Source organism: Erithacus rubecula (genome assembly GCF_903797595.1).
Source record: "Erithacus rubecula genome assembly, chromosome: 1".
Taxonomy (NCBI): Eukaryota; Metazoa; Chordata; class Aves; order Passeriformes; family Muscicapidae; genus Erithacus; species Erithacus rubecula.
The window spans coordinates 8,768,219-8,792,500 of NC_136658.1; the positions used below are offsets into that span (position 1 = coordinate 8,768,219).

The 24,282-nt window shown below is 37.2% G+C and overlaps 1 protein-coding gene across 6 annotated transcripts in view; it reads right to left on the minus strand.

Moving 5' to 3' along the window:
• The window catches only part of ROBO2 (roundabout guidance receptor 2), a 432,478-nt gene that overhangs the window by 88,520 nt on the left and 319,676 nt on the right, over positions 1-24,282 (minus strand). For all 6 annotated transcript variants that reach the window (XM_079322619.1, XM_079322621.1, XM_079322618.1 and 3 more), the window contains 3 exons: positions 11,266-11,390; positions 6,900-7,071; positions 796-1,001 (listed from right to left, as the gene is read on the minus strand). In XM_079322619.1, the coding sequence (XP_079178745.1) occupies positions 796-1,001; positions 6,900-7,071; positions 11,266-11,390 (503 nt within the window). The remainder of the gene's footprint in view (positions 1-795; positions 1,002-6,899; positions 7,072-11,265; positions 11,391-24,282) is intronic.

The following is a 24,282-nucleotide window of genomic DNA, read 5'->3' on the forward strand; positions in this document are numbered from 1 at the left end:
CAAGTTCTTGACAAATAAGTATGTTTAACTTACTATTTTTCCATATGTATGCTTGTCCAAATACACACAAATACACATGTTTATCTTTGAACAGGGAAAAATTAAAAGCCAAAAAAGACATTAGTGATGCAATACTTATCAAAAACATATGACATTGTCCTATATGAAGTATTATGGAAGATTGTATTATCTCATGTGTAAAAATGTAAATATTAAAATAGGTATTTATTTTTTAATAGAAATCCCTCTGCTTGTGACTGCACGCATGCTACAATATTAGTTGTGGTTTCCCATTTGCAGCCTGGTGGAACATTTCCAGGAAGCACAACACTGGAATAAATCAGCCAGCTCGGGACTGACGAGTTGTTGATGGGGAAAGCACATGGTCAAACCCTGATGAGCTCCAGATCACGTGCTAGCACAAGTACTTGGAAAATTATGGTCAGGTGCTGCCAAGGAACTGCTCTAAGTTTTGACAGAGAGGCCAATGGCTTCAGGGTAAGACCAACTGAAAAGATAAGGAAGGACTGTTCTTTTATATTTCTGTCTATCCCAAACTCACATGTTCTATTCCAACATACATAAGATTTTAAATATCAACTCTGTTTTTAGGGAATTATAATGGAAAAAGCTGAAGTCGGTTTTGCTCCCCTTTCCTACCCAATGGCAAAGAATGGATAATGACTTGGTGAGAAGTGTAACAGCGGTTTCACAGTAGAAAAGTGAATTTTGAAGACAACAGGAAGGCAGCAGAGCTGCTGAGACACCCAGCAGGAGCTGAGCTGGATTACTCACCCGCAGAGCTTTGATCTGCAGCGTGCCCTGCTCCTGGATGGACGTGCGGGGGTCCCGGCCCAGGAAGGTGAAGCCCTCCTTGAGCCAGCTGATGACAGGCAGGGGGTCACCAGTGGCCTTGCACTTGAGCAGAGCTGTGCCATCCACTGCCAGCGTCTGGTTGATGGGGCCCTGCAGGATGATGGGCGGAGGCCGATCTGTCAAGACTAAAACAGTGGCACAGGCATTGGCATCCACACCTCTAACCATCCTCTGCTGCTGCTGTCAGCCCTGTTCCACCACGCAGGAAAAGTTTTAGGAAGCTTTAAGTCAGCATCTAAGAAGCTAAAAGCATTATTTTTGGAGGAGCCATAAATAGAGGTTATCACTCAGTTGGCATATTTGAAAAGCGTTTCAGTAAGAGTTTATTTCACCACTGCAAGATAACATGTAGATAGAAAAATATCTGTTGGCAAAGATCATCAGGCTCATTAATTTTCATAGGATGAAAATTAAGACCTCGATTCAGAGAACTGAAGTGCATCACTCTTTTCTTCCAATTTGGGAAAGCACTTAAAACACACTTTTGATGCCACATCAAAATGTGCTTACCCAATTTATACTCTAAAAGAGAAAATATGTTGAATTAAAACTGAAACACTATAGCTATTCTAGCCTGGCTACCAACCACATCCCCTATTCCTACCCTATTTGCAAGTTTTCACCAGCAAAAATATCTAACAATTATACTAAATATTTTCATAATTTGAGGAATCTAAATGGCACTACTGCTCTTTCCAGCAGAGAAAAGCTCAAACTCAATCACACCATTTAACAGCTTACTTATCAAACAGTTTCATCACCTTTTAAAGGCATGAACTCCCATTTTTTTTCTGATAATTTACATCTACATGCTTGCAATACTGAATAAAGGACCCTGCAACCAGTGGGAGAGTGCATGGCATAATATAAGCATCATTCTATGAACAGTGGGATATCTTGAAGATGAGGTATCTTAAAAGATCATTTTATCCCAAATAATTTTGTCGTAGAACTTTTTTTCTGAGCCATCTGTTAAGCAGCAAAATATAACCTTAGTTTCTGAAGAATGTGTTTATACAAACTGAATGTGAAATACTTGAATATACACAAGGCTAGAACTGCTGCAAAAAAATCAGTATAACAGAACTGAGAATTATTTTTCCTTTTAATGTACTTTTATATATTTACCAGCCATACTGCTGCTGTTTTAAATTTTGAACAACTGAACAATTGTGTGTCTGGTATTAAATATTTTAGCAGGAAGGATTAACTTCTGAACTGGTACAAGTTAGCCAGCCTCTGCTGACGTCAATTGAGTTTGAATCATTTATTCTAGCTGAGAATCTGTTCATCATAGTCCATATACAACACCTGACTCTAACAATGAAGTGGAAACAAATTATTATGAAGCAATATTGCTTCTGTTGTATTTGAGCTCTAAGAGATGAAAACCTCTGGAACTTTCAACAGATCCAAAGTGTTTTCATCATGCTGTTTAATAAAACATATCAAGGATATGTTAGTGACACATTTTATGCCTAAAATAGTTGTTTCTGAATTTTAATGTTGCAAAAATACTACCTACCTTTTTTTAATTAAGAATACACAAAGATCAGAATCATTAATATTGTCAGAACCACACCTTGGAGTGTGAGCTCATGACATTCATTGAAATTGAAACTGAAAATAGAAAGCCAATACATGTTTTGAGCTGAAAAGAGAAAGCCAATACAGATTGTTTCTTAACACCAGAATGTGAAAGCTATTTTGGAAATTCTAAAATATCACCCACTGAACTTAAGAGGTAGGACAGGAAACACTATATAAACAACAAAAATGTAATGCATTTTCACCATGATACAAAATACTTAATCTCATTAAGGTTCCTTATGACTACATAGTTCAGGCATTTGGAGAAATAAAAATTCATCTCAGCTCAAATGTACTATTAGGCTAGCAGCATGAGTATATTCAAATTAAAACTTAACTGTTCTAGTTATTGTTTGGATTTAATGTAAACCAGCAAATCCCAGTATTCTAGGTAGCTAAAAATTAAAGAAGAATTATTTGAGTTGCTAGCTATTCCATTGCAGTTATTTGCTTAACCTAAGTGTCTTTCATATGTGCAGCAATGTAGGTATTTTCAAAACCTGCTGCATTACAGACATTGTTCTTTGGCATGTAATTAGATTTTTTTTACAGCCCAAATGAGGAGCTCATAATCCTTTAAATTGCTCTGATCAATAGTGTAATTGAAAGCCTCCTGGCCAGAAGAAATCTTCATTTTCAAGGGTGTTATGGGTGAAAGACCACTACAGGTTTCCATGACACTAAGGCTAAAGGTTAAATGAACACTTAAGAGTTTCCACTGATCTGTGAACGGCTGTATTGTCTTCACAACTATGACTTGTAAATCTTCTCTAAAACATGTGTGTGCTTGCATTCCTACTGCTTAGGTCCTCATTAGTAAGGATCCAAAACTTGGTTAGAGTTTAAAACTATACATATATGAGAACCATTAGTGCTAGGGAAGGCTAGTGAAAAATAGCCACAAAATGGTGTTTGTGATTGTTAGTTGCTTTTAAAACATGATCATGTTTACTTTCCATTTATATAGTTTTCTCCTACTGGAAATGTCTATATCTGTTCCACAAAAACATTTTGTGGGCCTGTAAACATATTTGTAAGGTAAAACAGAAGTCGATTTCAAAATTAATTTTAAAAATGGTTTTGAAACTATTTGCCAATATCCAAGATGTGCCAAGAAGCCAAAATCCACATATTCTGGTAACTGAAAAATTAACAGATTCCTAATTTTTTAAGAGATTATAGGAAAAGAACAAATTTTATTTTATCAGTTTATTCACCACAAATGCTGTTTGGATCAAATGAAAACATATTAAAATTTGGGGAATATTCAGTCAACTTGCAATGGAAATTAAAATAAGAGAAAAACAAAATGAAGTCTTTACTTTGGCACCTCCAAAATCAAAATTTCAAAAAATTTTCCCGGTGAAATAATGGGTAAAATCAGATGCAAGTAAGAAAATTCACATGATGAACACTCATTATAGGACAGGGTTCTCTCTGAAAGGTGGAAAAACAAAGATCAATCCTTCATCTGTCTTTGTTTTCACAGGAGAGCTTCACAGGAAGCTGTAAAGTTGTTCTGAGTTCCTCCTGTTTGAAACTGTCACCCTTGATATAAAATATGCAATATACTTTGGATGAGGGCTAAAAGTCATGGTGGTCAGATATGTAGCAAATAAACTGTGGAGCATTTATAAATAAATCTTAATAATTGGTAAGGTGAATTTAAGATTTCCAAAATACTCTGTGCATGCTTGACAAATACTAACACAATATTAACTGGAACCTATTCCCTTTACATTAAGCATAGACAGAGATGGAAGCACTTGGTTTATTGGCATGATCTGTCATTTTATGATTGTGAGCTGCATATTCATTTCTTGGGTTTGAAAGGATTGCTATGATTCTTCAACTTTTAAAATTATTTTGCTTTTCCAGATGTGCATTAGACAGTGAATTGCATGATAGCCTTTCAAGAAAATACAAGATTTGAATTTCAAATATGCTGAAGGCTCTTAGCACAGTCCATAATCAGCAAAATTATCACTCAACTCAGCACATTTCATCACAGCTAGTAATCTCTTCTCATGTGAACACTTGAGTTAAAAATATTTCCAGTAAAGACTTGTAAGTGCAAAAATGTAACAACTGAAACACTGCTATATATGGTATAATTAAGCACTTGTTTTTCTGCACATGACATGTTTTCATTCTGTATTGGAACTTCAATTGGATCTAAATTACTCTGGATCAAACAAAAATGTGTTCAAAATGAAAAAGATGGCTTGCCACTATTATTAAATCATTAACCAAACAGAAAAATTCTGGGCTAGGAAGTAAAACTGAAATCACCAGCCAAAAACTAGAACACTAATGCTTAAGCATATAGCTAGCATGCACAGTGTTTATCTTTTATTATATTCTTAAAACTATTAAATTAGATTTCCCTACTGATAAAAGTCATTAGCTCCCATAACTTCTGCTCAGCATCAACCAAAACAGATTATTTCGACATTTATGGTTAACTTCCTAACTAAAAGCAATTAAAAAAAAATCTGTGATCTAATGCTACATTTATTCACATAATCTCAGCTCCACAATGTTGTTTTGGCACATTTCTTCTGACCTCACCTGCCCTTTGACTCCAGGATGAAATGGTATTTCTATAAAGCAATCTTGTATTATTTCATAATGACCATGCTGACAGTGGGCTCTGGAAAGCATTTGGGGAAGGCAGGTCCTGCACTCTCTCAGCAGAGCCACCAGCTGATGTGGAATGCACGCTGCCTTTAATCAGAATTAACTGGAGATGAGCTTGCATTTCAGCTGGGACACTTCCCCTTGGCTTGCTAAGCAAACTAATGAGAATTCCAAAGAGATCAATTAGGATTTATTTTTTTCCCCACACAAGGAATAGATAAAGGTGGACCAAAGCCCTTGGCTGTCAAAAGGAAGAATTTCTCATCACTAGCATCCTTGAACCTGATTTGATCCGCTCGGCGCCTGTTGCTGTAAATCTGTGCAGCATCAGCAGGTGTGACCATTTAACAGCTCAATGTCCTCCCAGCCAATGTTTGTGTGTTCTATTTATTCCAATCACAGTCATGGCCCTGAATCAGGCAGCACTACGGACAGATATTAAAAAATATTGCCTTTCCTTTCCTTTTAAATGACCTTTTAATCTACATTTAAATTTGAATTGAATGAAAATGCATCATTTTGTCATAGACCATGAGAGAAGGACTTGAAGAGATTGCAGAGCAAAGCCAAGTGTTTAGTCTCCAGAAACTACAGAAAAGCAATGTGCTTGAAGAGATGCAAGGATAAGGCAGAAATTATTTCCCCTTGTCATAAAAATATAAGCAGCTTTTGGAAAACAAAGAAAAGGCATCAAATTAATGCTCAAACCTCTATAACATGAGCCTGAACCTCTCTACCTGTCACTTGTGATGAATATGCTCTTGTGAAAAGGCAGATTATTCAAAATTAGACATCTTTTCAAACTTTCATGGTGCAGGCAGGTCTCTAAGGGAACAGTAAAAGTAGACCTCTGCATATAACAACAGTTTTAATGGCAAAAATTCATCAAAGTCTGTCAGGAGATATTTAATGTGTCAGTTAAGATAAGGAATAATGATGCTGGGGAATGCCACTGTTCCAGAGTATAAGAGGGATTCTCTTGTTTTCTTCACCAATATTAAAGGATGCAAACTGCCTTCTATCCACAACAGGATTCCTGATACATGAAAAGGATTCATGTTTGTAGATAGGAAACCTCAAGGCATGATGAATTTCAAACTCAAAAATTTGAAATGAAAAGCATCAAGACAGACCATGTAATTCTTTTCCTTTCCTGAAAACTCTTCTCTGCCTATGGATTTTCATTACTTTTTTCACACCAACCCCTACTGAGGCATTCTTAGAACACAGGTAGGTGCCTCATTCACAGAGGGACTAAAGGGCTACATGTTGTAGGTATTCTAAACCTACAGCACCCCACCACCTTCAGAGCAACTGTGTTGATTTAATTGAGCTAAGGACACACCCTCTGCTTGTCTAAGATAGGGCTGGAGACTGGTGGGAATAAAGATACATTTTTTTGCACTCCAATTCACGACTTCAATCACAAACCTATTAATTGTGCATAATTTCTCTCCTTTTTTTTTTTTTTTTTTTTTTTTTTTTTTTAGGGGGTGCAGTCCTCTCTTAGCTCTAGCAAACCAAGCAGCTTCATTTCTCACCAAACCTATTCTAAGCTGGTTTATCCCTTTTTTCCATTGTTAACAAACCTCCAGAAAGCAAGCAAGAGGCAAACTAGACTTTGGTACCTTTTTTACTCCACAGACAAATACAGACATCTTTTCTCACTTTATTTCCTATAGAAAATTGTCCATTTACTTGTATGATTTATGTGATCTTGTATGCCTTTTTTTACACTGCTTTTAAAGTACTTTTGACAAGAAAAAAAACAATAGGAATTTCTAAGAGCTCACCATCAGTAACCTCCAGCTGAGCCTTTGCTAAAATGCTTCCAGCAACCGTCAGTGCTTGACAAATGTAGTAGCCTGCATCAGACCTCTGGATGTTGGTAATGGTGAGGTCCCCAGTTGGTGACACAGAATATCTGCTGTTGGGCTGCAGAGGCTGGTTTGGGAAGAGTAGGTTCTGCAAAGACAATTCATCTCACATCAATTCAAAGAACAAAAGCACCACTTTTCCTTCAGCTACAATGATTTTTCCTTAAAAGTACTATAAATAATCGAAGAGAAAAAGTAAGTGTGGTTCTGACTTTATGAACACAGAGCTGCTTTCCCTGCCTTGGGCAACTCACAGTCTAAATTAGAAACAGCCTTTTGACAGCTCACAGTGCTGTGTTCTGACTGGGGTGTAGGCAAGAAGACATTTCCCAACAATCACACTTGAGAGTGATTTATATTTGTGACACATTCGTCTTCATTCTGAATGCAATTGTAATAACAAACTCGGCTATCAAACCAGAAGGACATAACACTACAGCAAACACTACAAAACTAGCAGCAAGCACTGAATCCTAGAGACCTGAGAGAGAAGAGCACTATTGTTTGGCTGTGAAAATATTCTGTAAAAAGAAGCAAGTAAGTGCATGGCACATAAGTGAAACTGGGAGGAAGACAGGAGCATGCCATAAAGTAGGAGAAGCTGGCAGAGCATGAGAGTTTAAAAGAGAAATAAAAGGAAATTAAAACTGTGATAAACCAAAGGAGAAATGCAGCATAGAGCCTGGAGGGTGAAGAGAAGGGGTATTAATCTGATGTGGAAATCATCAGAGAGAAAAAAATAATTTCATGTAGGATAAGGTATCAGTTAGCACAAAACAGGGAGATTAGTTTTTGCCTTTGGGCTGGATTTGAGAAAAGAGAGACGTCAATAATAATAACTGGAATGGCTCTAGTATTCATTGCATATGATGAGGGACTGAATGAATCAATACTACAGACCTGAAAAGGTTTTACTGGTGAGAGCTGTGCTTTCAAGGAAAAAGTTACACCCTCTGGCACAGCTCTTGTGAATAAATAAGAACAGGAAACAGGAGGCAATGTGAAGAGAAAGGTCAGCAGCATTGCCCAATGAGACAGAAAGGAGAACAACTTAAACAATAATTAAACAACAGTAATTCCAGTAAAACAGGGTCTAGATTTTATGTCAGCTCAACAAGACTTTATGAAAAATACAGTTTGCATCAGCAATACACCAAAACACTGTTACCATGCTGTGATAATCCTTCAGTCATTACTGCAGCTTTGTCTAGCTCTGTTGTGCTTTCTAATGATGACTCCCTAATAACTTTTAAGCTTGTCTGTATTGACTCAAAAAGAAAACCTAAAAGTGCAGAGAAGAGTATTAAACAAATTTTCTGCAGATGTTTCTTCTGAAAAAGACCTTGATGCTTAACATTTTTTTTTTTTAACTGATAAGCAACAAACCCCTTAAGAAACAAGTAAGAATTCAAATAAGAAACAAATTCTATTTTTTAGTGAAAAAAATGCCTTTATCTCTATGGGTTTGGCAGTAAAATGAAAGAGATCTGCTTTAAATAAGATCCGACATGCCAAGTATCCTTATAATTGTATTAACCTACTGGGTTACTCATCACACTAGGCTTTTCTTTTATTGCCTTTCAATAGCAATGTTTAAGAAATTTATAACAGCAAATTTTTCCTCAAAATAAATATTCACCTAGTAAACATGTCAGATAACAGCAAAAAAAAAAAGTGTCAAAATTCTTAAACAATTTCAGGCTATGGGACTAAGGGTCTCAAGTAATTGCCCTGTTTTCTAAACCACCTTGAAACTTTCAGAATAATTTCTGCCTGGCACAAGATACCTACTGGTGACCTACTGGAGGGTATTATCAAAAAACTTAAAATACTATGAGAAAGACGACATGGCTGATCTTGACTTAATTTATCACTCATTACGTAAAGTGTAAAAAGAAGCTGAATGTAAAAGAGCAAGGATTAAGCTCCTAGAGAAAAAGAATCCAGAAGCCTCTTTATCACTTCATTAGAATGGGGAATCAATCCTTGTTTTTGCCTTCAGTATGGGCTTCTCTGTTCTGGAAAGGTATCATGTCCCAGTGAATATTCCATACATCAGGAGGAGTTCACCAGTCTCATAACTCCTCTTTTCAAAGATCAGATAACTATGACCTATAACTTGTCCTAAATTACAGTACCACTCCTTTTTAAACGCTTTTCACAATTTCACTGGTTTTAATTAGCTGTGGGGTTGCTCATCTGGGCACCATGGTGGCATGCTGGGATGCAAACAGGGGGACCAGAGCCATCCCTGATAAGGTACCCCTGAATTTATCTCAAGGAAGAATTTAATCCACACAGTCTAAAGGTTACACTCGCCCTGCCCTCGCACGTGTCATCGGCGAGCGGCTGCTGGTCCCTGGGGAAAAGGCCACCAAGCACAAAGGACCAGCTGTTTATACACAAGTTGGCACAAAAAATTACTCAGGAGGGAACAGCTCCCCTCCCTCCCAGCTGGCTGAGCTCAAAAATGCAGGATTGAGAAATGGATTCACAACCAGAAATGCCCTACAATTACTGGAGTGGGGTAACATGAGTGTATAACATTACTTTGAACACTGCAAGTGGTGCTGCATACAGTTCACCTAAAAGCAGAAGCAACAATTTATAGCTGGGAAGCACAGGTGAAAAGTCCTGTAATTTGGCAAAAATTCCCCTCTCTGCTGCTATGATGATATACACTATGTGGAAACTCACTCTGTGGCATTTCACTGCAAAATTTGGCAAGCTATACATTGAGATGGCAGCCCCAACCCTCACTGATGATCAATTAAGATAAACATGAGGATGCTGTAAACCACATTGAGCCATGTTCCAAAGTTTGATTATAAACCATGCAAGTATCAATTTTTATGTTGCATTTATTTGCCAAAATGACTATTCTAACCCTCAGGGATATGATTTTCAATATGGTAATTAATTTTCCAGGTTTGTAATTAAGCAGCTTCAACATAGTACAATCAGTAGGTAATAACTTTCAATTAAAGACACAAGATGCATTTTCACCTTAAAATGTTTTTACCCTTGAAGTGATACCAATGGAAGAGGATAAAATAGAGTATTAGCACTTTTCAATTACGCTAAATGACTTTAATCCTGAAAATGATGTCCTACTTTAATTAGAAGCTCTTCTCTTTATTACAGCATGATGGATGTCCACTTTATTAGATTCAAGTGTGACACTATAAGCTCACTTTACATAAACATTACCATGTTATTAAAATGCTCTACAAGGAAGGGGCTTGAAATGTTTGCTAGCACATCAGTACTACCTACTTGAATTTCAATATGCTATTCTACCTTCCCTTTGGAAAAATTGTCACCTTAGTGAGACTCACAATACTGTGTTTTTCCAGGATGTGATCCTTGGAGGCTAGATCTAAATTTCTATAAATATTACACTGAGAGATGCACACTGAAGGTTAAGCTTGCACTCAGACAATGAAATAATCACACTAATAAAATAATCATGTTGTGTCTTTGTAAGCCACCAAGGCAGCAGAGCAGAAAATGCTGCCAGCCTGGTCCTGTCATTTTGGACCAGTTTTCTGATCTCCTGAGCAGGTGAAGCAAAAGCAGGTGGGGCAGAGCAGGAGATCTGTGGTTCAGCTCTTATTTCATGTATGAGCTGGTACACACAATGCCTACATTAAAGAAATGTTGTGGTATCACATTCAAATACTAAGCTATAGAAGTTAGTATGGGCTGATGGCAGCACCAATTTCTGCTTCACAGATTATGCCTTCAAAGATGATCAGGTAAATATTTCCACAGTCAGATCTAGAAATTTCTTGAGACAATTTTACTGAAGAAAGCATCTCTGTGTTCAAAACCTGTATCTGTATGCCCTATGAGAAAAACCCAATGCAAATCAGCTTGCTGGATACATTCCGCTTGATCATGTCTAGACAGGTTGTGAACTGTAATTACTGGCTCTGATTAGTTCAAAATTGAGTCATACCTTTTTTTCATCTACTGTGCCTGTGTCACCACCTGTTTGTTGGGGGCTTCAGAACAAAAAGCCTTTAACATATATCCTGTTTCTTTCCACTCATCTATACAGTGCCTAGCACAGGTTTCAACAACTGAAATGGCTTTTGTGTTCTTCAAAATATAAAAAAATAAGTGACACAAATTTCAGTAGAGAATAATGATAGCTTAAAAAGACAAATTTCTGTGAAAGATAAAAACTGTGAAAGACAATATTACCAATTTTCTTCAAAATTTAACAACATAACTATTTAGAAAGACTTGAAAGACTCACAGGATGCTTGCAACTTACCTGACTTCCTTCTTTTTGCCAGAAAACAGCTGGCTGGGGATTTCCTTTAGTTTCACAAGGAAAAGTCACAGTTCGACCCTGGGCTACAATCTGGTCTCGTGGTCTCACCACAAACTGTGGGGGAGCTACAAGGTAAGAAAAACCATGGTGTAAGTTTAGGATATTTTGCAAGGGAGAAAAAGGGAATATTGAAGGAAAAAGACAACATTATGGAGATTTGTTTTATGTCAGAGGACATGACACCAGAAACATTCATTAGTATAGACAGAATTAATATATAAACAGAAACAACAACAGCGACAAAGAGAGCAGCAATATATGTATGTGACATCCCCAGTTATAAAAAAAAAAAAAAAAATAACAAAGGAAAGAAACATTACAATCATACATGCTAGAGTCAATTCTCATGACATTAAATGCTAAAGAGCAGGAGTCAGGTGTTTATATTGCTGACCCTGGATGCATTCTACTTTTGCTCTGGAAAGGTATCAGCACCCTCAGATCCTCTCACACTTCACAGAACTATTGTGCATTGCAAGGCATGAATTAGGATAAACAGACTTTCTCAATCTGCCCCTCTGGACTTTTAAAAACTATTGAGAAAGGAGAGAAAGGTCTGGATGACAGCAGAAGAACCCAAGTTCAAGAGCTCACTCACTCTCCTTAGAAGCAGTGTGGTAAAGAATGGTGAGGGGAGGAGGGCTTGCTGTAAAAATAATGGTTGCCGAAAGAACACAAACTTGGTAATCCCAGGTAAATCCAGGTTTCAGCTAGTTTTAAGAGTAGAGGGAAGCAAAGGTTGAAGAGCTGATGGGGAGAGATGAGTGGTGAGTAAGAAGGAATAGGTACTTCAGGAGGTAAGGAAGACACAAGGTAAAGAAAAAGGGAGACTGGAGTTGAAACAAGAAAGAAGAAGCAGGCCTGGCTAAGTTTTCAATGTTTTCAAGTAGCTGGCATTAACAGTGTTCAGTGATAGGGGACCAGGAAGCACAGTCAGAAGTGAATCTCTAAGAGAGGGGCATAATTTGCCTTCTCTGTAGGGTGATGGTGGAGAATAGAGTCAATGCTTGGGAATGTAACAGTAGAGAAAAGATGCTAATGAGTAGAAAGAGAGTGGGGGAGAAGTGTTAGAGGATTTGAGATAAAAACTTGAAATCAGTAACTACGTTGAGCATGAGGTAGAAGTAAAGAAAATGATTTTTCTAGGCAGGACATGCAAACCCTCCACTCTTGGTTCATCACTGGAATTCACTGAAAGGGGATTGTACTCTTTTGCATATTTAAAAAATGTAAGCAGCATCTCCAAATATTCTTATCAAAGCTCCCTAAGTTTTGGGGCAGGCTAAAGAAAAAAAAGCCAAAAAGAAACTCAAACACCTCACCCCACCCTTGATTTCTTCTATTCTACTGCTGGTTTTGTGGGTGTGCAGAGGGATGGTTTAGGAACACTAAGCTTTCAGGTAAACAGAATTTAAGTGTTTTAGAAAACCATATTTTCAGCATTATAATTACAAGCTATTTAATTAGGCACGAAGAGCAATCAAGACCCAGCTTCCGATTACACCTGCTGACAGCACAGACACAAACCTGCTAACTGCATAAAATGTGAGCAGACCTGATTCTCTTGAAACACACTTTGCAGCTATCTCATGAGCTGCTTCCCAAGGCTTTACAGATCAGCAGGAGTCTAAAGAGCATCAGTTGAGCAGTGCAGGCACTCTTAAAACAAGGACTGTAAAGCACTTAAACACGACTCAGTTTGGAAGGTGGAGGGTATTTTCTTCTTCCTCACACTCCTAAAAAGGGGTTTGAGCCTTTCTAGAGAGAAATTTCCACCTCTTCCTCCACCTTGGGAAGTGTTAACCTTATGACCAGGCAGGACTAAGGGCAAGGTGCCCTCTTGCTGGCTGTTTACAGCCATGTGTTTTGAGGTCTCTATAAGGTGTTGCTGAACATACTCTAGGAACTGAACTCGTGCTATACCACTCCTCAAGTGCTGCAACGAGCTACTTGGGTTTTCCTCACTTTGTTTCCCCCAGCATATCCACGTGCAACACCCACAGGTGTCAGGAAATGGCAGTGGAATAATCAGTGCAGTGTTGTGGATGGCCTCAAGACCAGAATATCCCTACGGTGCCTAAAAACCTAATGTCAGGAGACCATCCCACAAATCTATCCTAAGCAGGATGGATGGTTAAATTCACTTCATAGGCTTGCTTGTGCCCGGGGGATGCACAGACAGTGCTCTCAGCTCAACAGGAGCAAGAAGGGCATGGCATTTCCATGAGCCTGTCCTTCAAAACATGTAACTGAGTAAATGCAAGGTAGGCAAGGTTAAGGGTTCATCTGAAACTCTCTCACACACACAGGTCTCTACTGTGAATCAATAATTCAGAGTGCTAAACAGATAAAACACAAATGAATTTGTCACTGTAGCAGACCTGTAATCTGGTAGTCAAGGAACAATGAGAAATACACTAAGTTTCTACCTAGTTTCCAGTTTTTGTCCTGTTCCTCATTTTCAAATCTCTCGCTTTCCTAATAATTTTTATTTCCCCTCCTCCAATAAGACAAGGAAAATAAATCTGTAGCTCTGACATGGACTGACCCTGTTGCTCTATCCTCTCCATGTCACATACCAAGTCTTCTCCACCATTTGACCATATTGCATTATTTGCCCTCACAGATACTAGGTCAGGCTTTCTAAAGCAATCATGTATAGTTAGGCAACATCTTTTCTAGCTTTGAACTGCAGCCTTAATTACTAGAAATTCACTATAAAAATAAATGAATCAGAGCTTTTTTTCACATTAAATCAAGCACAAAACCAATTTCTTCAGCCAAACTATTCAGCAACATAATTTTAAAGGACATGAAAAACATAATTTTTGAAAACTAACACTGCATGCATTTTTAAAAATCTTATTCAAAGATGGAGTTTTATAATGAAGGAAATCTTCATTTTGTCCTAGTTTGTTGTCCTATTCAGCTATAGCTCTGTTTACAGACAGCCTCTGATAAAAATACCATTGTTTACAGCATTTAAGCAATGTTTTCACAGTATCTGTCAATTTCTAGTTGAACTTGAAAACTGAAAGTAACAGTCAATAATTGCAGGAGCAATTCTTGGTCAAATGTAACTACCCAAACACTGTGACTGTCATTATCCTCAGAGAATGCAGCATGACCCTGCTCAGAGACAGCAAGGCTTCTTTGACAGAACAAGCACTTGGGTTCTTCAATTTTCTTAAAAGAGAGCTCATTATGTTCACATATGGATGCTGGTTATAAAGACAGACAAATATTATTACTTCCATTCAGCAGCAGGGTTAAGTGAGATCATGACTTGCTCAAAGCTCGGCTTCAGTGGAACATTGGGCAAAATTTATTCAAGCCATTATTGTTGCTCTCAAAGTAGGTGAATTTCTAAAACATTCTGAAAATGTACAGTTAGAGAAGTAACAGCAGGCTTGATATACTTCAGCTGTTAAAGTTATGCAGTACTTCAATGCTTAATTCAAGCTAAACATTAAGATCATTAAAAGGATTTGTTGAAAAAAAAAGATGAAGCAGCAAGCCGAGTGTTGTGCCTATCAGACTATTACTTTTTGCTATTTCAGATGTAACAAGAACTGCATTGGAAGAAGCAGAGTGGAAAACCTTTTGCTTAACTGACATCTGAAAGTCAAAGACAATGGCTCTGAAATGAAATATATTGCTTGGATTCCAGCAGACTAGTCAAAAATATGGGAAAAAAAGAACAATCAAGATTACAGACCCAATACACTTCTATTGAAACTTCTTTTTTCTTTTTTGTTTTCTTTCTTTTTTTTTTTTTTTTTTTTTTTGAGAAATTTAAATAGTACACAGTAAATTAGATTTGATTTTTGGCAAATTATGCTTTGATACTGCATTCAGCAAGCGCTGGCTTCAATCAATGTCACACTAGAGCTCTGTTATGCTAATAGATGATATGGAAATCAGATGGTTGAACATGAATAGAAAGCACAGGCCATGTACGAGGGGGCTTGGAGATGAGGGGATGGGGGGACCCTAAGGTTAATCACATCATGTTCAGAACTGTTTTTACAGCACAGAACAGTATTCAACTGCAGGAATTAAAATGGAGATAGAAAAGCAAGAAGAGTAGTGAGCATTAGCTATGTTGTTCAAAATGGAAACAGTGCATTCTGTTGCAGTCTAGGATGTTGGTGGTTTATGCATGACTGAATGGATCTCTTATGCTATAAAAATAAATATATATATGAAGGTATCCCCTGCTCCAGTGTTAAAGAGCTTTTAAAAATAACAAAAGGAAAAAAAAAAAAAAGAAAAAAGCTGCATATAATTTCAAAGGGATTTCTCAGCTCTACTCCAATCTTAATAGTTAGCACAATCTCTAATCTGATAGGATGGATTTCATGCATTTCTTCTTAACACTGCTGCTGGATACTAAAGGTTACACTGAGTCAACAGTAGCTGATAAAGCTGCTGATGAAGAGAATCTTGACTGAGACAGAGAGTTCAGCCCTTGTAGGTGAACTCTGGTCATCTGATAAGAAATGAGGCAGAAGACTCAGAAGGGGAGGGGAAATTTAAAACATAAAAATGTGAATTCATAGCAAAAAAGTACATTGATCCCACATCAAGTACTAGCAACATTTTTTTTTTTCCCAGTGACAGTTTTCTCAGCTGATCTTGTTGATTTGGAGTTGCCATGGAATTCAATGACACTCTGTGACTTTAATTACTTGCTCACAGTACCTTCCCCAGACCAGATGCCCATGGGTTCATACATTATATTTGTGTTTTAATTAAAAATAGATACTGTAGCAAGTTGCAACAGACAGGATCAATGAATTAAGGCAAACTGCATGACGTTCAAAATCCTGTTTTCAGTTTTGGGCTCCTCACTGCAGGAAGGACATGTTGGTGCTGGAGCATGTCCAGAGAAGAGCAATGGAGCTGGGGAAGGGTCTGGAGCACAAGATAAGAAGCAGTTGAAGAAGTGGAGGTGTTTAGCTTGGAGAAAAGGAGGCTTGGGGGAGATCTGATTGTTCTGTGCAGCTCCCTGGCAGGAGGGTATAGCCAGGTGGGGATGGGTCTCTTCTCCCAAGTAACAAGTAATAGGTCTAGGGGTTTAGACTGGGTTTTAGGAAAAAAATTATTCACCAAAAAGACTGTCAAGCACTGGAGCAGACTGTCCAGGGAGATGGTGGAATCATTATCCCTGGAGGTATTTAAAAGGTCTTAAAGGTCTTTTCAAACTGAAATGATTCTATGATTCTACCAGGGAATATGAGAATTTATTCAAACCTTATTAAAGCTGGCAGAAATTCTCCTATTGGCTTATGTGGACTTTGGATCAAATCCATTGGAAAAAAAAAAGAGTATTACAGGAAATGAGTGACAGCAACAAATTTCAAGGGCTTAAATTACAGATTTGACAACCTTTAATTACAACTAATTTCAGTTGATAGTGAACTGCACATGAATTTCATCACGGAGATTACTTAGGCAAGCTAAAGTGATAAAGATGAGGGTTTCATCTTAAACTGGAATTGTTTATCATCCACCACTATATTCCTATGACTGGTTCAAATGGGGGAAGGGGAAAGATGCTGACTTGCAAATATTCTAAGCAAAATTCAGATAGTGGTAGGGGAAAAGGCTCTGAGGAACAAGTAGAAATACATGGTCTGGTAAAATAGCAAGATTCTATAATACTCAGTTCTGCTTCCAGCAGGGAAGAGACAGAAGGCAAACCTAAGATTTCCATCTACAGTCTTTTTTAGCACTGTACATCTGAAGAAATCAATTAATTTCATTTGAACAATCAAGGCTACACCTGGTACAATACTCTGTCTGGAGCTAAGAGAGTGAGCTGGGTGACAAGATAATGTTGCCTTCCCCAAACTGCTCTTTTGATTTGGAATACCCAACAAATCTTCTTTTGCAAAGACTTGGAGCTAGTATCTCAGTGCTCCTCTCAAATCCTTGCTGCAGTGACAATATTCATGTGGCACCCTCAGCTGCCTCTGATGCACATGGATATTTTAAGAGATCAAAATCAATTCCACTCTTACAAGTACAAATCAAGACTTGCCTCTAAGACATTTACACAGAGGAAAGAAGAAGTCTGCAGAGCTCCATGTAAAGTAATATCTATTTTTAAAATGGAGGTGACCCTTGACATCATCTATGGAATAGAACTACTTATCTGTAGGATTGCTTTGCTGCCTCCTGATACCAGCTTAGATGACAATTGAATTTTTTCCTTTAAAGAAAAAAAAAACTATCCTCTACCTGTGTCATTGGTTAAATTTGTCTGGCAAATACTGGCATTTCAGATGATTTTGTGATACAAATACAAAATAACACTGTAAGATCCTATTTATACACCTTGTAATGATGTTTAGCATGAGCTGCCAAGCAGTGCAGATAGAAAAGCCTAGAAATTTTGAAAGATCTTTTGCAAGGCTACTAATACTGATGGAGTAAATAGAGGAAAGCAAAATAGGTGCAGCCTCAAACTCCAGAAACTTGTGTTGATTCAGCAGTTCCTCCCCCAAAAGTTCAGATCTTAATGGGTACTGAAAGTGATGTGTGGTTGTTAGGACACAAAGTTATTAGTGCATTATTAGCTGTGACTAATGATAAATCAAGGGTGTAGCTTCTGACACAGGAGCCATTACAGAAGATGGAGAGGATGATGGCTTAGGCCTATTACTAATTCAGATCTTTCTTATCAGAGATAAACTAATGGAAGCCAAGGATAATAATTCTCTTCAAAGAGAAAAGACATCTCAATCTTATGGTGTGCTCCAGTGATTAGATGTGCTCACACACAGGGAAGGCAGTAACATTTAGTACTTGAGTTACAAGTAAGTTACCTGGAAAATGAGTTTCCTCTCTTATTCTGCCATTCCCTAGGCTGTGTGAGTGCAGAAGCCTTTGAAACAGATGCATAAATCTCATCTGGTATATTTTTGGTTTGGTTTGGTTTTTTTAACTATGTCCTCTTGCTTATTCATTTAGAGTGTTCTCTGTCTTTCATGATTTCTTCTTCAGGTGAATAGCTCTGACACAAAAATGAAGAATGGGTAGGTTATGAGGATAACAAGTGATTTATGAAGAACTTCACTAGAGCCATTATATTATTTAAAAATCACATGTGTGGAGGGGATAAAGCAGGTGCTTGGTTAGGAGTCTTTTGAAAAGCAGCCTCCCATAACCCAGGGAAGCAAGGATAATCTATGGCTTGGATATGGATGATCCAAGCCTTTAACATTGACACTGCTTCAGAATTAGTTCTCACCTGCCCTAAAACAACAGGCCAAATACACAAAAGCAGAAGCACATGGCACAGTGGGGAGAGTTTTTGGCAAGCTGAATGAAAGGAAACACTGGAGAAGAAGAACCAGAGCAAGAAGGAGAGAGCAGGGGGAATTATTACCAGGACCAGTTCCCCTGAAAGTGTCCTCCACACTGCTGTTGTCTCATGGAAACTGAGAAACTCCTTTTGTTTTGGTTTGTTGCCATTTTCAGATGAACCATGTGTAAACACAACATTGTGAGAAAAGCACACTTTGATAATTTGAGAATGCTAAACCTTCTTTCATACTAATTGTTCTAATTTTCAATTTAAATTCTGGTTCTGAATTTCACATATAACAACATTTTTATCCTTCAGTTGCTCTGACACACTGAAGCAGATAATCTCTTAAAGCATAGAACCATAAACATTTTTCCTTCTTTGCAAGAGGTGGAAGAAGTCTAGAGAATCAATAAATAAAAACTGCTTACTGTTCTATATATTTAAACACACAGAATCTCTCTTTTATCCCTGGATGACCCAAAAGAATGAAGTGGGATAAATCTGCATGGTGGAAAAAAAGATTTGTTCTTCATTCTTCCCTAGGACTAATGTCAATAAAAAAATACACTGCGAATAATTATTTTAGAAAAATCAAGTCTGCTTCCTACACAGACAAAAAGAAAGGCATCTACTTTCCATTCCCCCATCCCATTTTCCAGTGCTCTGACTTCAGCAGCAGAACTTATCCTGGGCTCCTCCACCTCTTTGTTTTACAGTGAATTTAAATATTTAGTTCAATTACCAGTCTTAATTTCATCCCTGCATTAGACTGTAGCCTGTTCTCATTTAGTCATACATCCCTATTTTATTATACCTTCTCCAATCACCTCTATTAAGCAGCCCTGGCATTTTGCAGATGCTGCTGAAAACCCCAGTCTAGAAAGTTTGGCATTTAGTTTTGATGCACATAAAGGTTCTGTCTGCCCAATAACTTCTGTTACTCAGGACTTTCTCTACTTTAAACAATGCTTTGTAATTTTTTGCTTTTTCCCAAGTGCCTGAGATTCAGAATATACCTTCTGCTCAGGTCACATAGAAAAGATATGCTCTTCTAAAATCTTTACAATTTAGCCTGCTTGGTTATATAAACTATACCCTTGTGCTGCTCTTACTTTCTGTGAGTTTACCAAACAAAACAAATTATGCCACCAAAAAGACGTGCAATATGCCTTGATTCCTTTTTCAGGGGACAGCAGGATGGTTTGTTGGCAATATGTTTAAAAAGGAAAAGCACAGCCCTTGCTGATACAGTAGGATTTCATCAAATAGTGAGTGTAATCTGGTTAGCTTCTCCAAAAGAAATTAATTCACATGCTGAAGAGAAGAGCTAAGGAGATGATGAGAAGGGTAAAGAGCCCTGACAGGCTCAGAGGCTACACCTATAGTGAGAAAGGTGACAAATTCCTGGTTTGTTTACCCTTGAGAACAAATGAGGTGGAGAGGAGACACTCTGCTCAATTTGGGACACTGTTGGAGGAATAGAAAAAGGAGAGAAGAAGAAAAATGACTATTTATTCTGACTGACAATGTTAACATTCAAGGAATAGGGCACACAGTAGTTTTGCTGCTGAGTAACAATGAGATCACATCCAAGCTGTAAATTGGCTGGCAGCAACAGAGCAAAGGAAGTGAAGGGAAAAGTGAACAGATTAATGTATTGATTTCCATGTTCCTCTTGAAGGAAAGGTAACCAATTACTCCTTTTACTGAAAGGAAGGGAAAAGCTTGGGGAGAGCAACACATCAACAGACTTTTTTTACACACTAATCTTCAAAGACTCATGGATGTATTCAGAACCAGAAGCCAATGAAATAGGAAAACTATTCCCACTGATTTGAGCATGCTTTGAGAAACTTTGAAAGTTAAAAAAAAAAAAAAAAAGTTATGCATTAAACTTCTTAAAACTTCCCCAAGCTGGAATTCAGTAATTAAAGAAATAATTAAAATAATGGGGCTCTTGATCACTTCCTGGATTTCAGTGACTAAACTGAAGGCAAAGTAGACATGCTAAGGACTTCAAGATTTTTAGAGTGGCACTTATAGGCTATGAAAAATCATAACAACTCAGCTTCATATTTTAATCTCTTACTGTTATACAAACCAATCAGAATTTCATTCTACAGCAAACTTTTACCTTTAAATCGGAAGAATTTGCTGCCTTTTTAAAAATAGTGATGTCTTACTCTTTCATTTAACAAAGCCCAATGTCCACTGTTGTCCTTACCCTTTCCTGAAAATTTCTCATCACACACCAATCCACATTACTGATATTTATAAATCCTCAGTGTTTCAAGGGAAGGTAATATGTTAATGAATGCAACAAAAATAAAAGCATTCATTGTATATAGACTTTCTCTGAAAGAGTCAGAATTAAGAAGAATAAGAATTATTTCTCACCAATCTGAACAATGTCACAAAATCTAATATAACTTTCTATAAAATACAGCCCTTTCTATTGTTTTTCATGCTGTACCACCCTTAACAGACCATTAAGTTATGCCAGACTGATTTATGTGAAATGCATCATACAGTCATATTGCACTCAAATGCCAATAGACTGCATTTAATTGACAGGAAATCTGGAAAATTCATGGCAGGTGTCTTAGCTGTCTGTCTCTTCACCACCATGATAGGGAAGTTCAGTTTTTGTACTTGCTCTCCCTTTAGTCCCAGAGCTAAGTTCAAATACTTCACTTCCATCCTGGTGGCAAAGATATCCAAGTATTTGCTGCAAGTCCTTTATTTTTTTTTTTTTTTTTGGGAAGATGAGCCACAGCACATGACAAAAAACTGAGTAAACTTGACTTACTGCAAAGCAACTGACATGCAAAGAACTTTGTTGAAATTACTTTCAAACTGAGTATTACTCTGTCATCTGAATGACTTTTTATATTATTAATAAAAAAATAACTGGGACATCAGGCAGATCATCATAGATCTTCCATTTGAAGGTCCTCCATGTCAAAGCAGTACAGCAACTACCTTTGAAAAGAGGGTCAGTGTTCCTGAAACTTTTGTGTTCTTCTCAGCTATTGTGCTTATTTCACCAGCTATGCTCCTGCCCAACTGCCATAGGAAATATAACAGAATGCAAAAATGAGAAAATTCTAACTTGCTCATCTGGGAAAATCTATCTAATGAGTGAAATAACTATAGAAATGGTCTAAATAAGGATAAATGTCTTGTTTCCTAAACCCATCTGTTGTAAATCCTGTCAGAAATCTTTTCAAAAGGTTATAAATAATCTATTTTAGAAATAGGCAACACATTTATTCCTAGCAGCAAATTCAAACATGATGAGTAATCTGGCACAGAGCTCTTAAATTCACCAGCTGCCACCCACCTCGGGCAGCACCACACCTCATTTGGTATGTGTAGAATGAACCATTTGCTAATAACTGCTTGAACCCAAGATGGTCATAGGTAATCCCACTCCTGAATTTACCACTCAAGCTGAAATAAAAATAAAAATATCCCACCTAACAGAGTAAAAATATTTAAACAGGCAAAAACTGACTAGAAAATGAAAATTAATCTTTTTGTAACAAGAAATATGAATTTGAAGCATTGAAAATATATATTTCTCCATTCTTCATCATAAAAAAATTGTCTTGTTTAAAACCTAATAAAGACAAAATCTGCTTTGATTTGGAGACAGCGATGGAAAACAGAAGTACCTAGATAATTCTCTGGTGTTATGGAAGAATATAAACTTTTAAGTGCTCTCCTACACTTTAACATATACATAAATATACAAATATACTTGTGTTAAAATGTCCTCCTTCTAGAAAGCTGTGAGCTAATTACATGAACTAGTGTTTTCTTTAGCTTCCTTTTGGTAAGGAGAAGTGGTTTTGCTCTGCATTCCAGTTAACTTCCTGAACAAAAAACATGCAACAAGATTTGACTCACTGTTCTTGTTAAATGACAATTTTAACAGAAGACTACTTGGGTTTCTTGGTGGAGAGGAAGTTACTTTGTTTTGTCTAAATTTCCAGAAAACCAGGATGTGTATCCAACTTTGCCTAGTCTTGAGTGGAACAGAGTTATCAACTGCAGAAATTAGCTTTATTTCAGGTTCTTAAGCAAAAACCCCAATACAGGTACACACTATCACTGTCTTTCTACAGGATCAGATAAGTGACTGACTCTGATCTGTTTAAACACAACAATCCCCACATACACTTGTATGGGAGATCTACATCAAACAATCCTTTCACAGTCACAAAGACTATCACTAAATTAAATAATTTGATACAGTAATTATTTCAAGATCAACCATCCTAATCTCAGTTTCCTGAATAAATTCTGTAGAAGAATAAATTTCTTTGTCACTGTTCTCTTTCAATAAAAAAAAATTGCCTAGGCAGGGAATATGTGGAACTGACCACTGCATGATCACACAATCATATAAAAAAATCACATAAAGCAACTTGAGACCAAGACCTGCTATGTAAGCTTTGGAGATGGAATCAGGGATGACTCAATGGCCTGAAAAATTTTAAAAAATAATAAGTGCTGTGAAATGAGACACTATCAGCACTGCTGAAACCTATCATTTTCTTGTGGATCTCCAGTCATTTATTTTATGTAGTTTTCACAGAGCTTGAAACAGTCTCCACTTTATAACTCTTTTTTCCTTGACTGTCTTTTAAGAGTCAGCAAAATGAAAAAAAAAAAAAAAGTATCTACAAGCAAAGTACTTTTAATCTTGTGGCATTTCTTAGTGAATGAAGAGGCACACTAAATTCACACCACATTTTCTAAGCAAAGGAAAATCTTCTCCTGAGTTTACTGCAGTTTTACACTTCTGCAACTCCTGGGAATTAACTACTTGAGAACCAGCCTAATGCCAAAATAATACAGTAGTGATTTGGGTGTAAGCTTGCTATCAAAATCTCAAATAAAGAAGAGTGAATTTCTATTCTGCACAGGGAATTCTCCAGGTGGGGATAAGCCATGCTGTGACTGTGGAGGTATTTGGCTTGGATCCATGGATGTTAGTTCAAGCAAGTTTATAAGATGGGCTCGCCCTAACTCTGGAAACAGAGGCCAAACCTGGATTTTATCTTTAAATTACTGCAATCTTTCTTACTCCAAAATTAGAACAGTGAAGAGCTGAGATGAATTAAAACTCTCAAACTTTAGTTAAACACATATCTTCCAAAAACTTTGACTAATTAAACAAAGACCAAACCCTTCGTCAATCTCCATAAACACCAGTACTGACTTTTTACACTAATCCAAAAAAATCAGAGTAACCACATTATTATTCTAAAAGATACTTTTAAATACTAACTACAAATACCAGAGGAGCAATGCAGCTCATTAAACTAAATCCATGTAGGCACAGAGTAAATATTCATGAAAGAAAATTGAATCGTACGTTCAGGATATTTCTGAACACCAGAAGAGAATTTCAGCTACTGACAGTTGCAAATTTTCCATGATCCTCTGTAAGATTTTTATACATTTACAGAATTTTAAAGGCACAAGAAATAATAAAATTTTCAGTGTGGGAATTTAAAATCTAGAGGTTGTCTTCCTTAGGACTTGTTTTTCAGAACAGTCTGCATGCTATAGAGTGCACTCCAAGAGGACCCAAGGCAGAAATCAGTGATGAACTTCCTCAGCAAGCA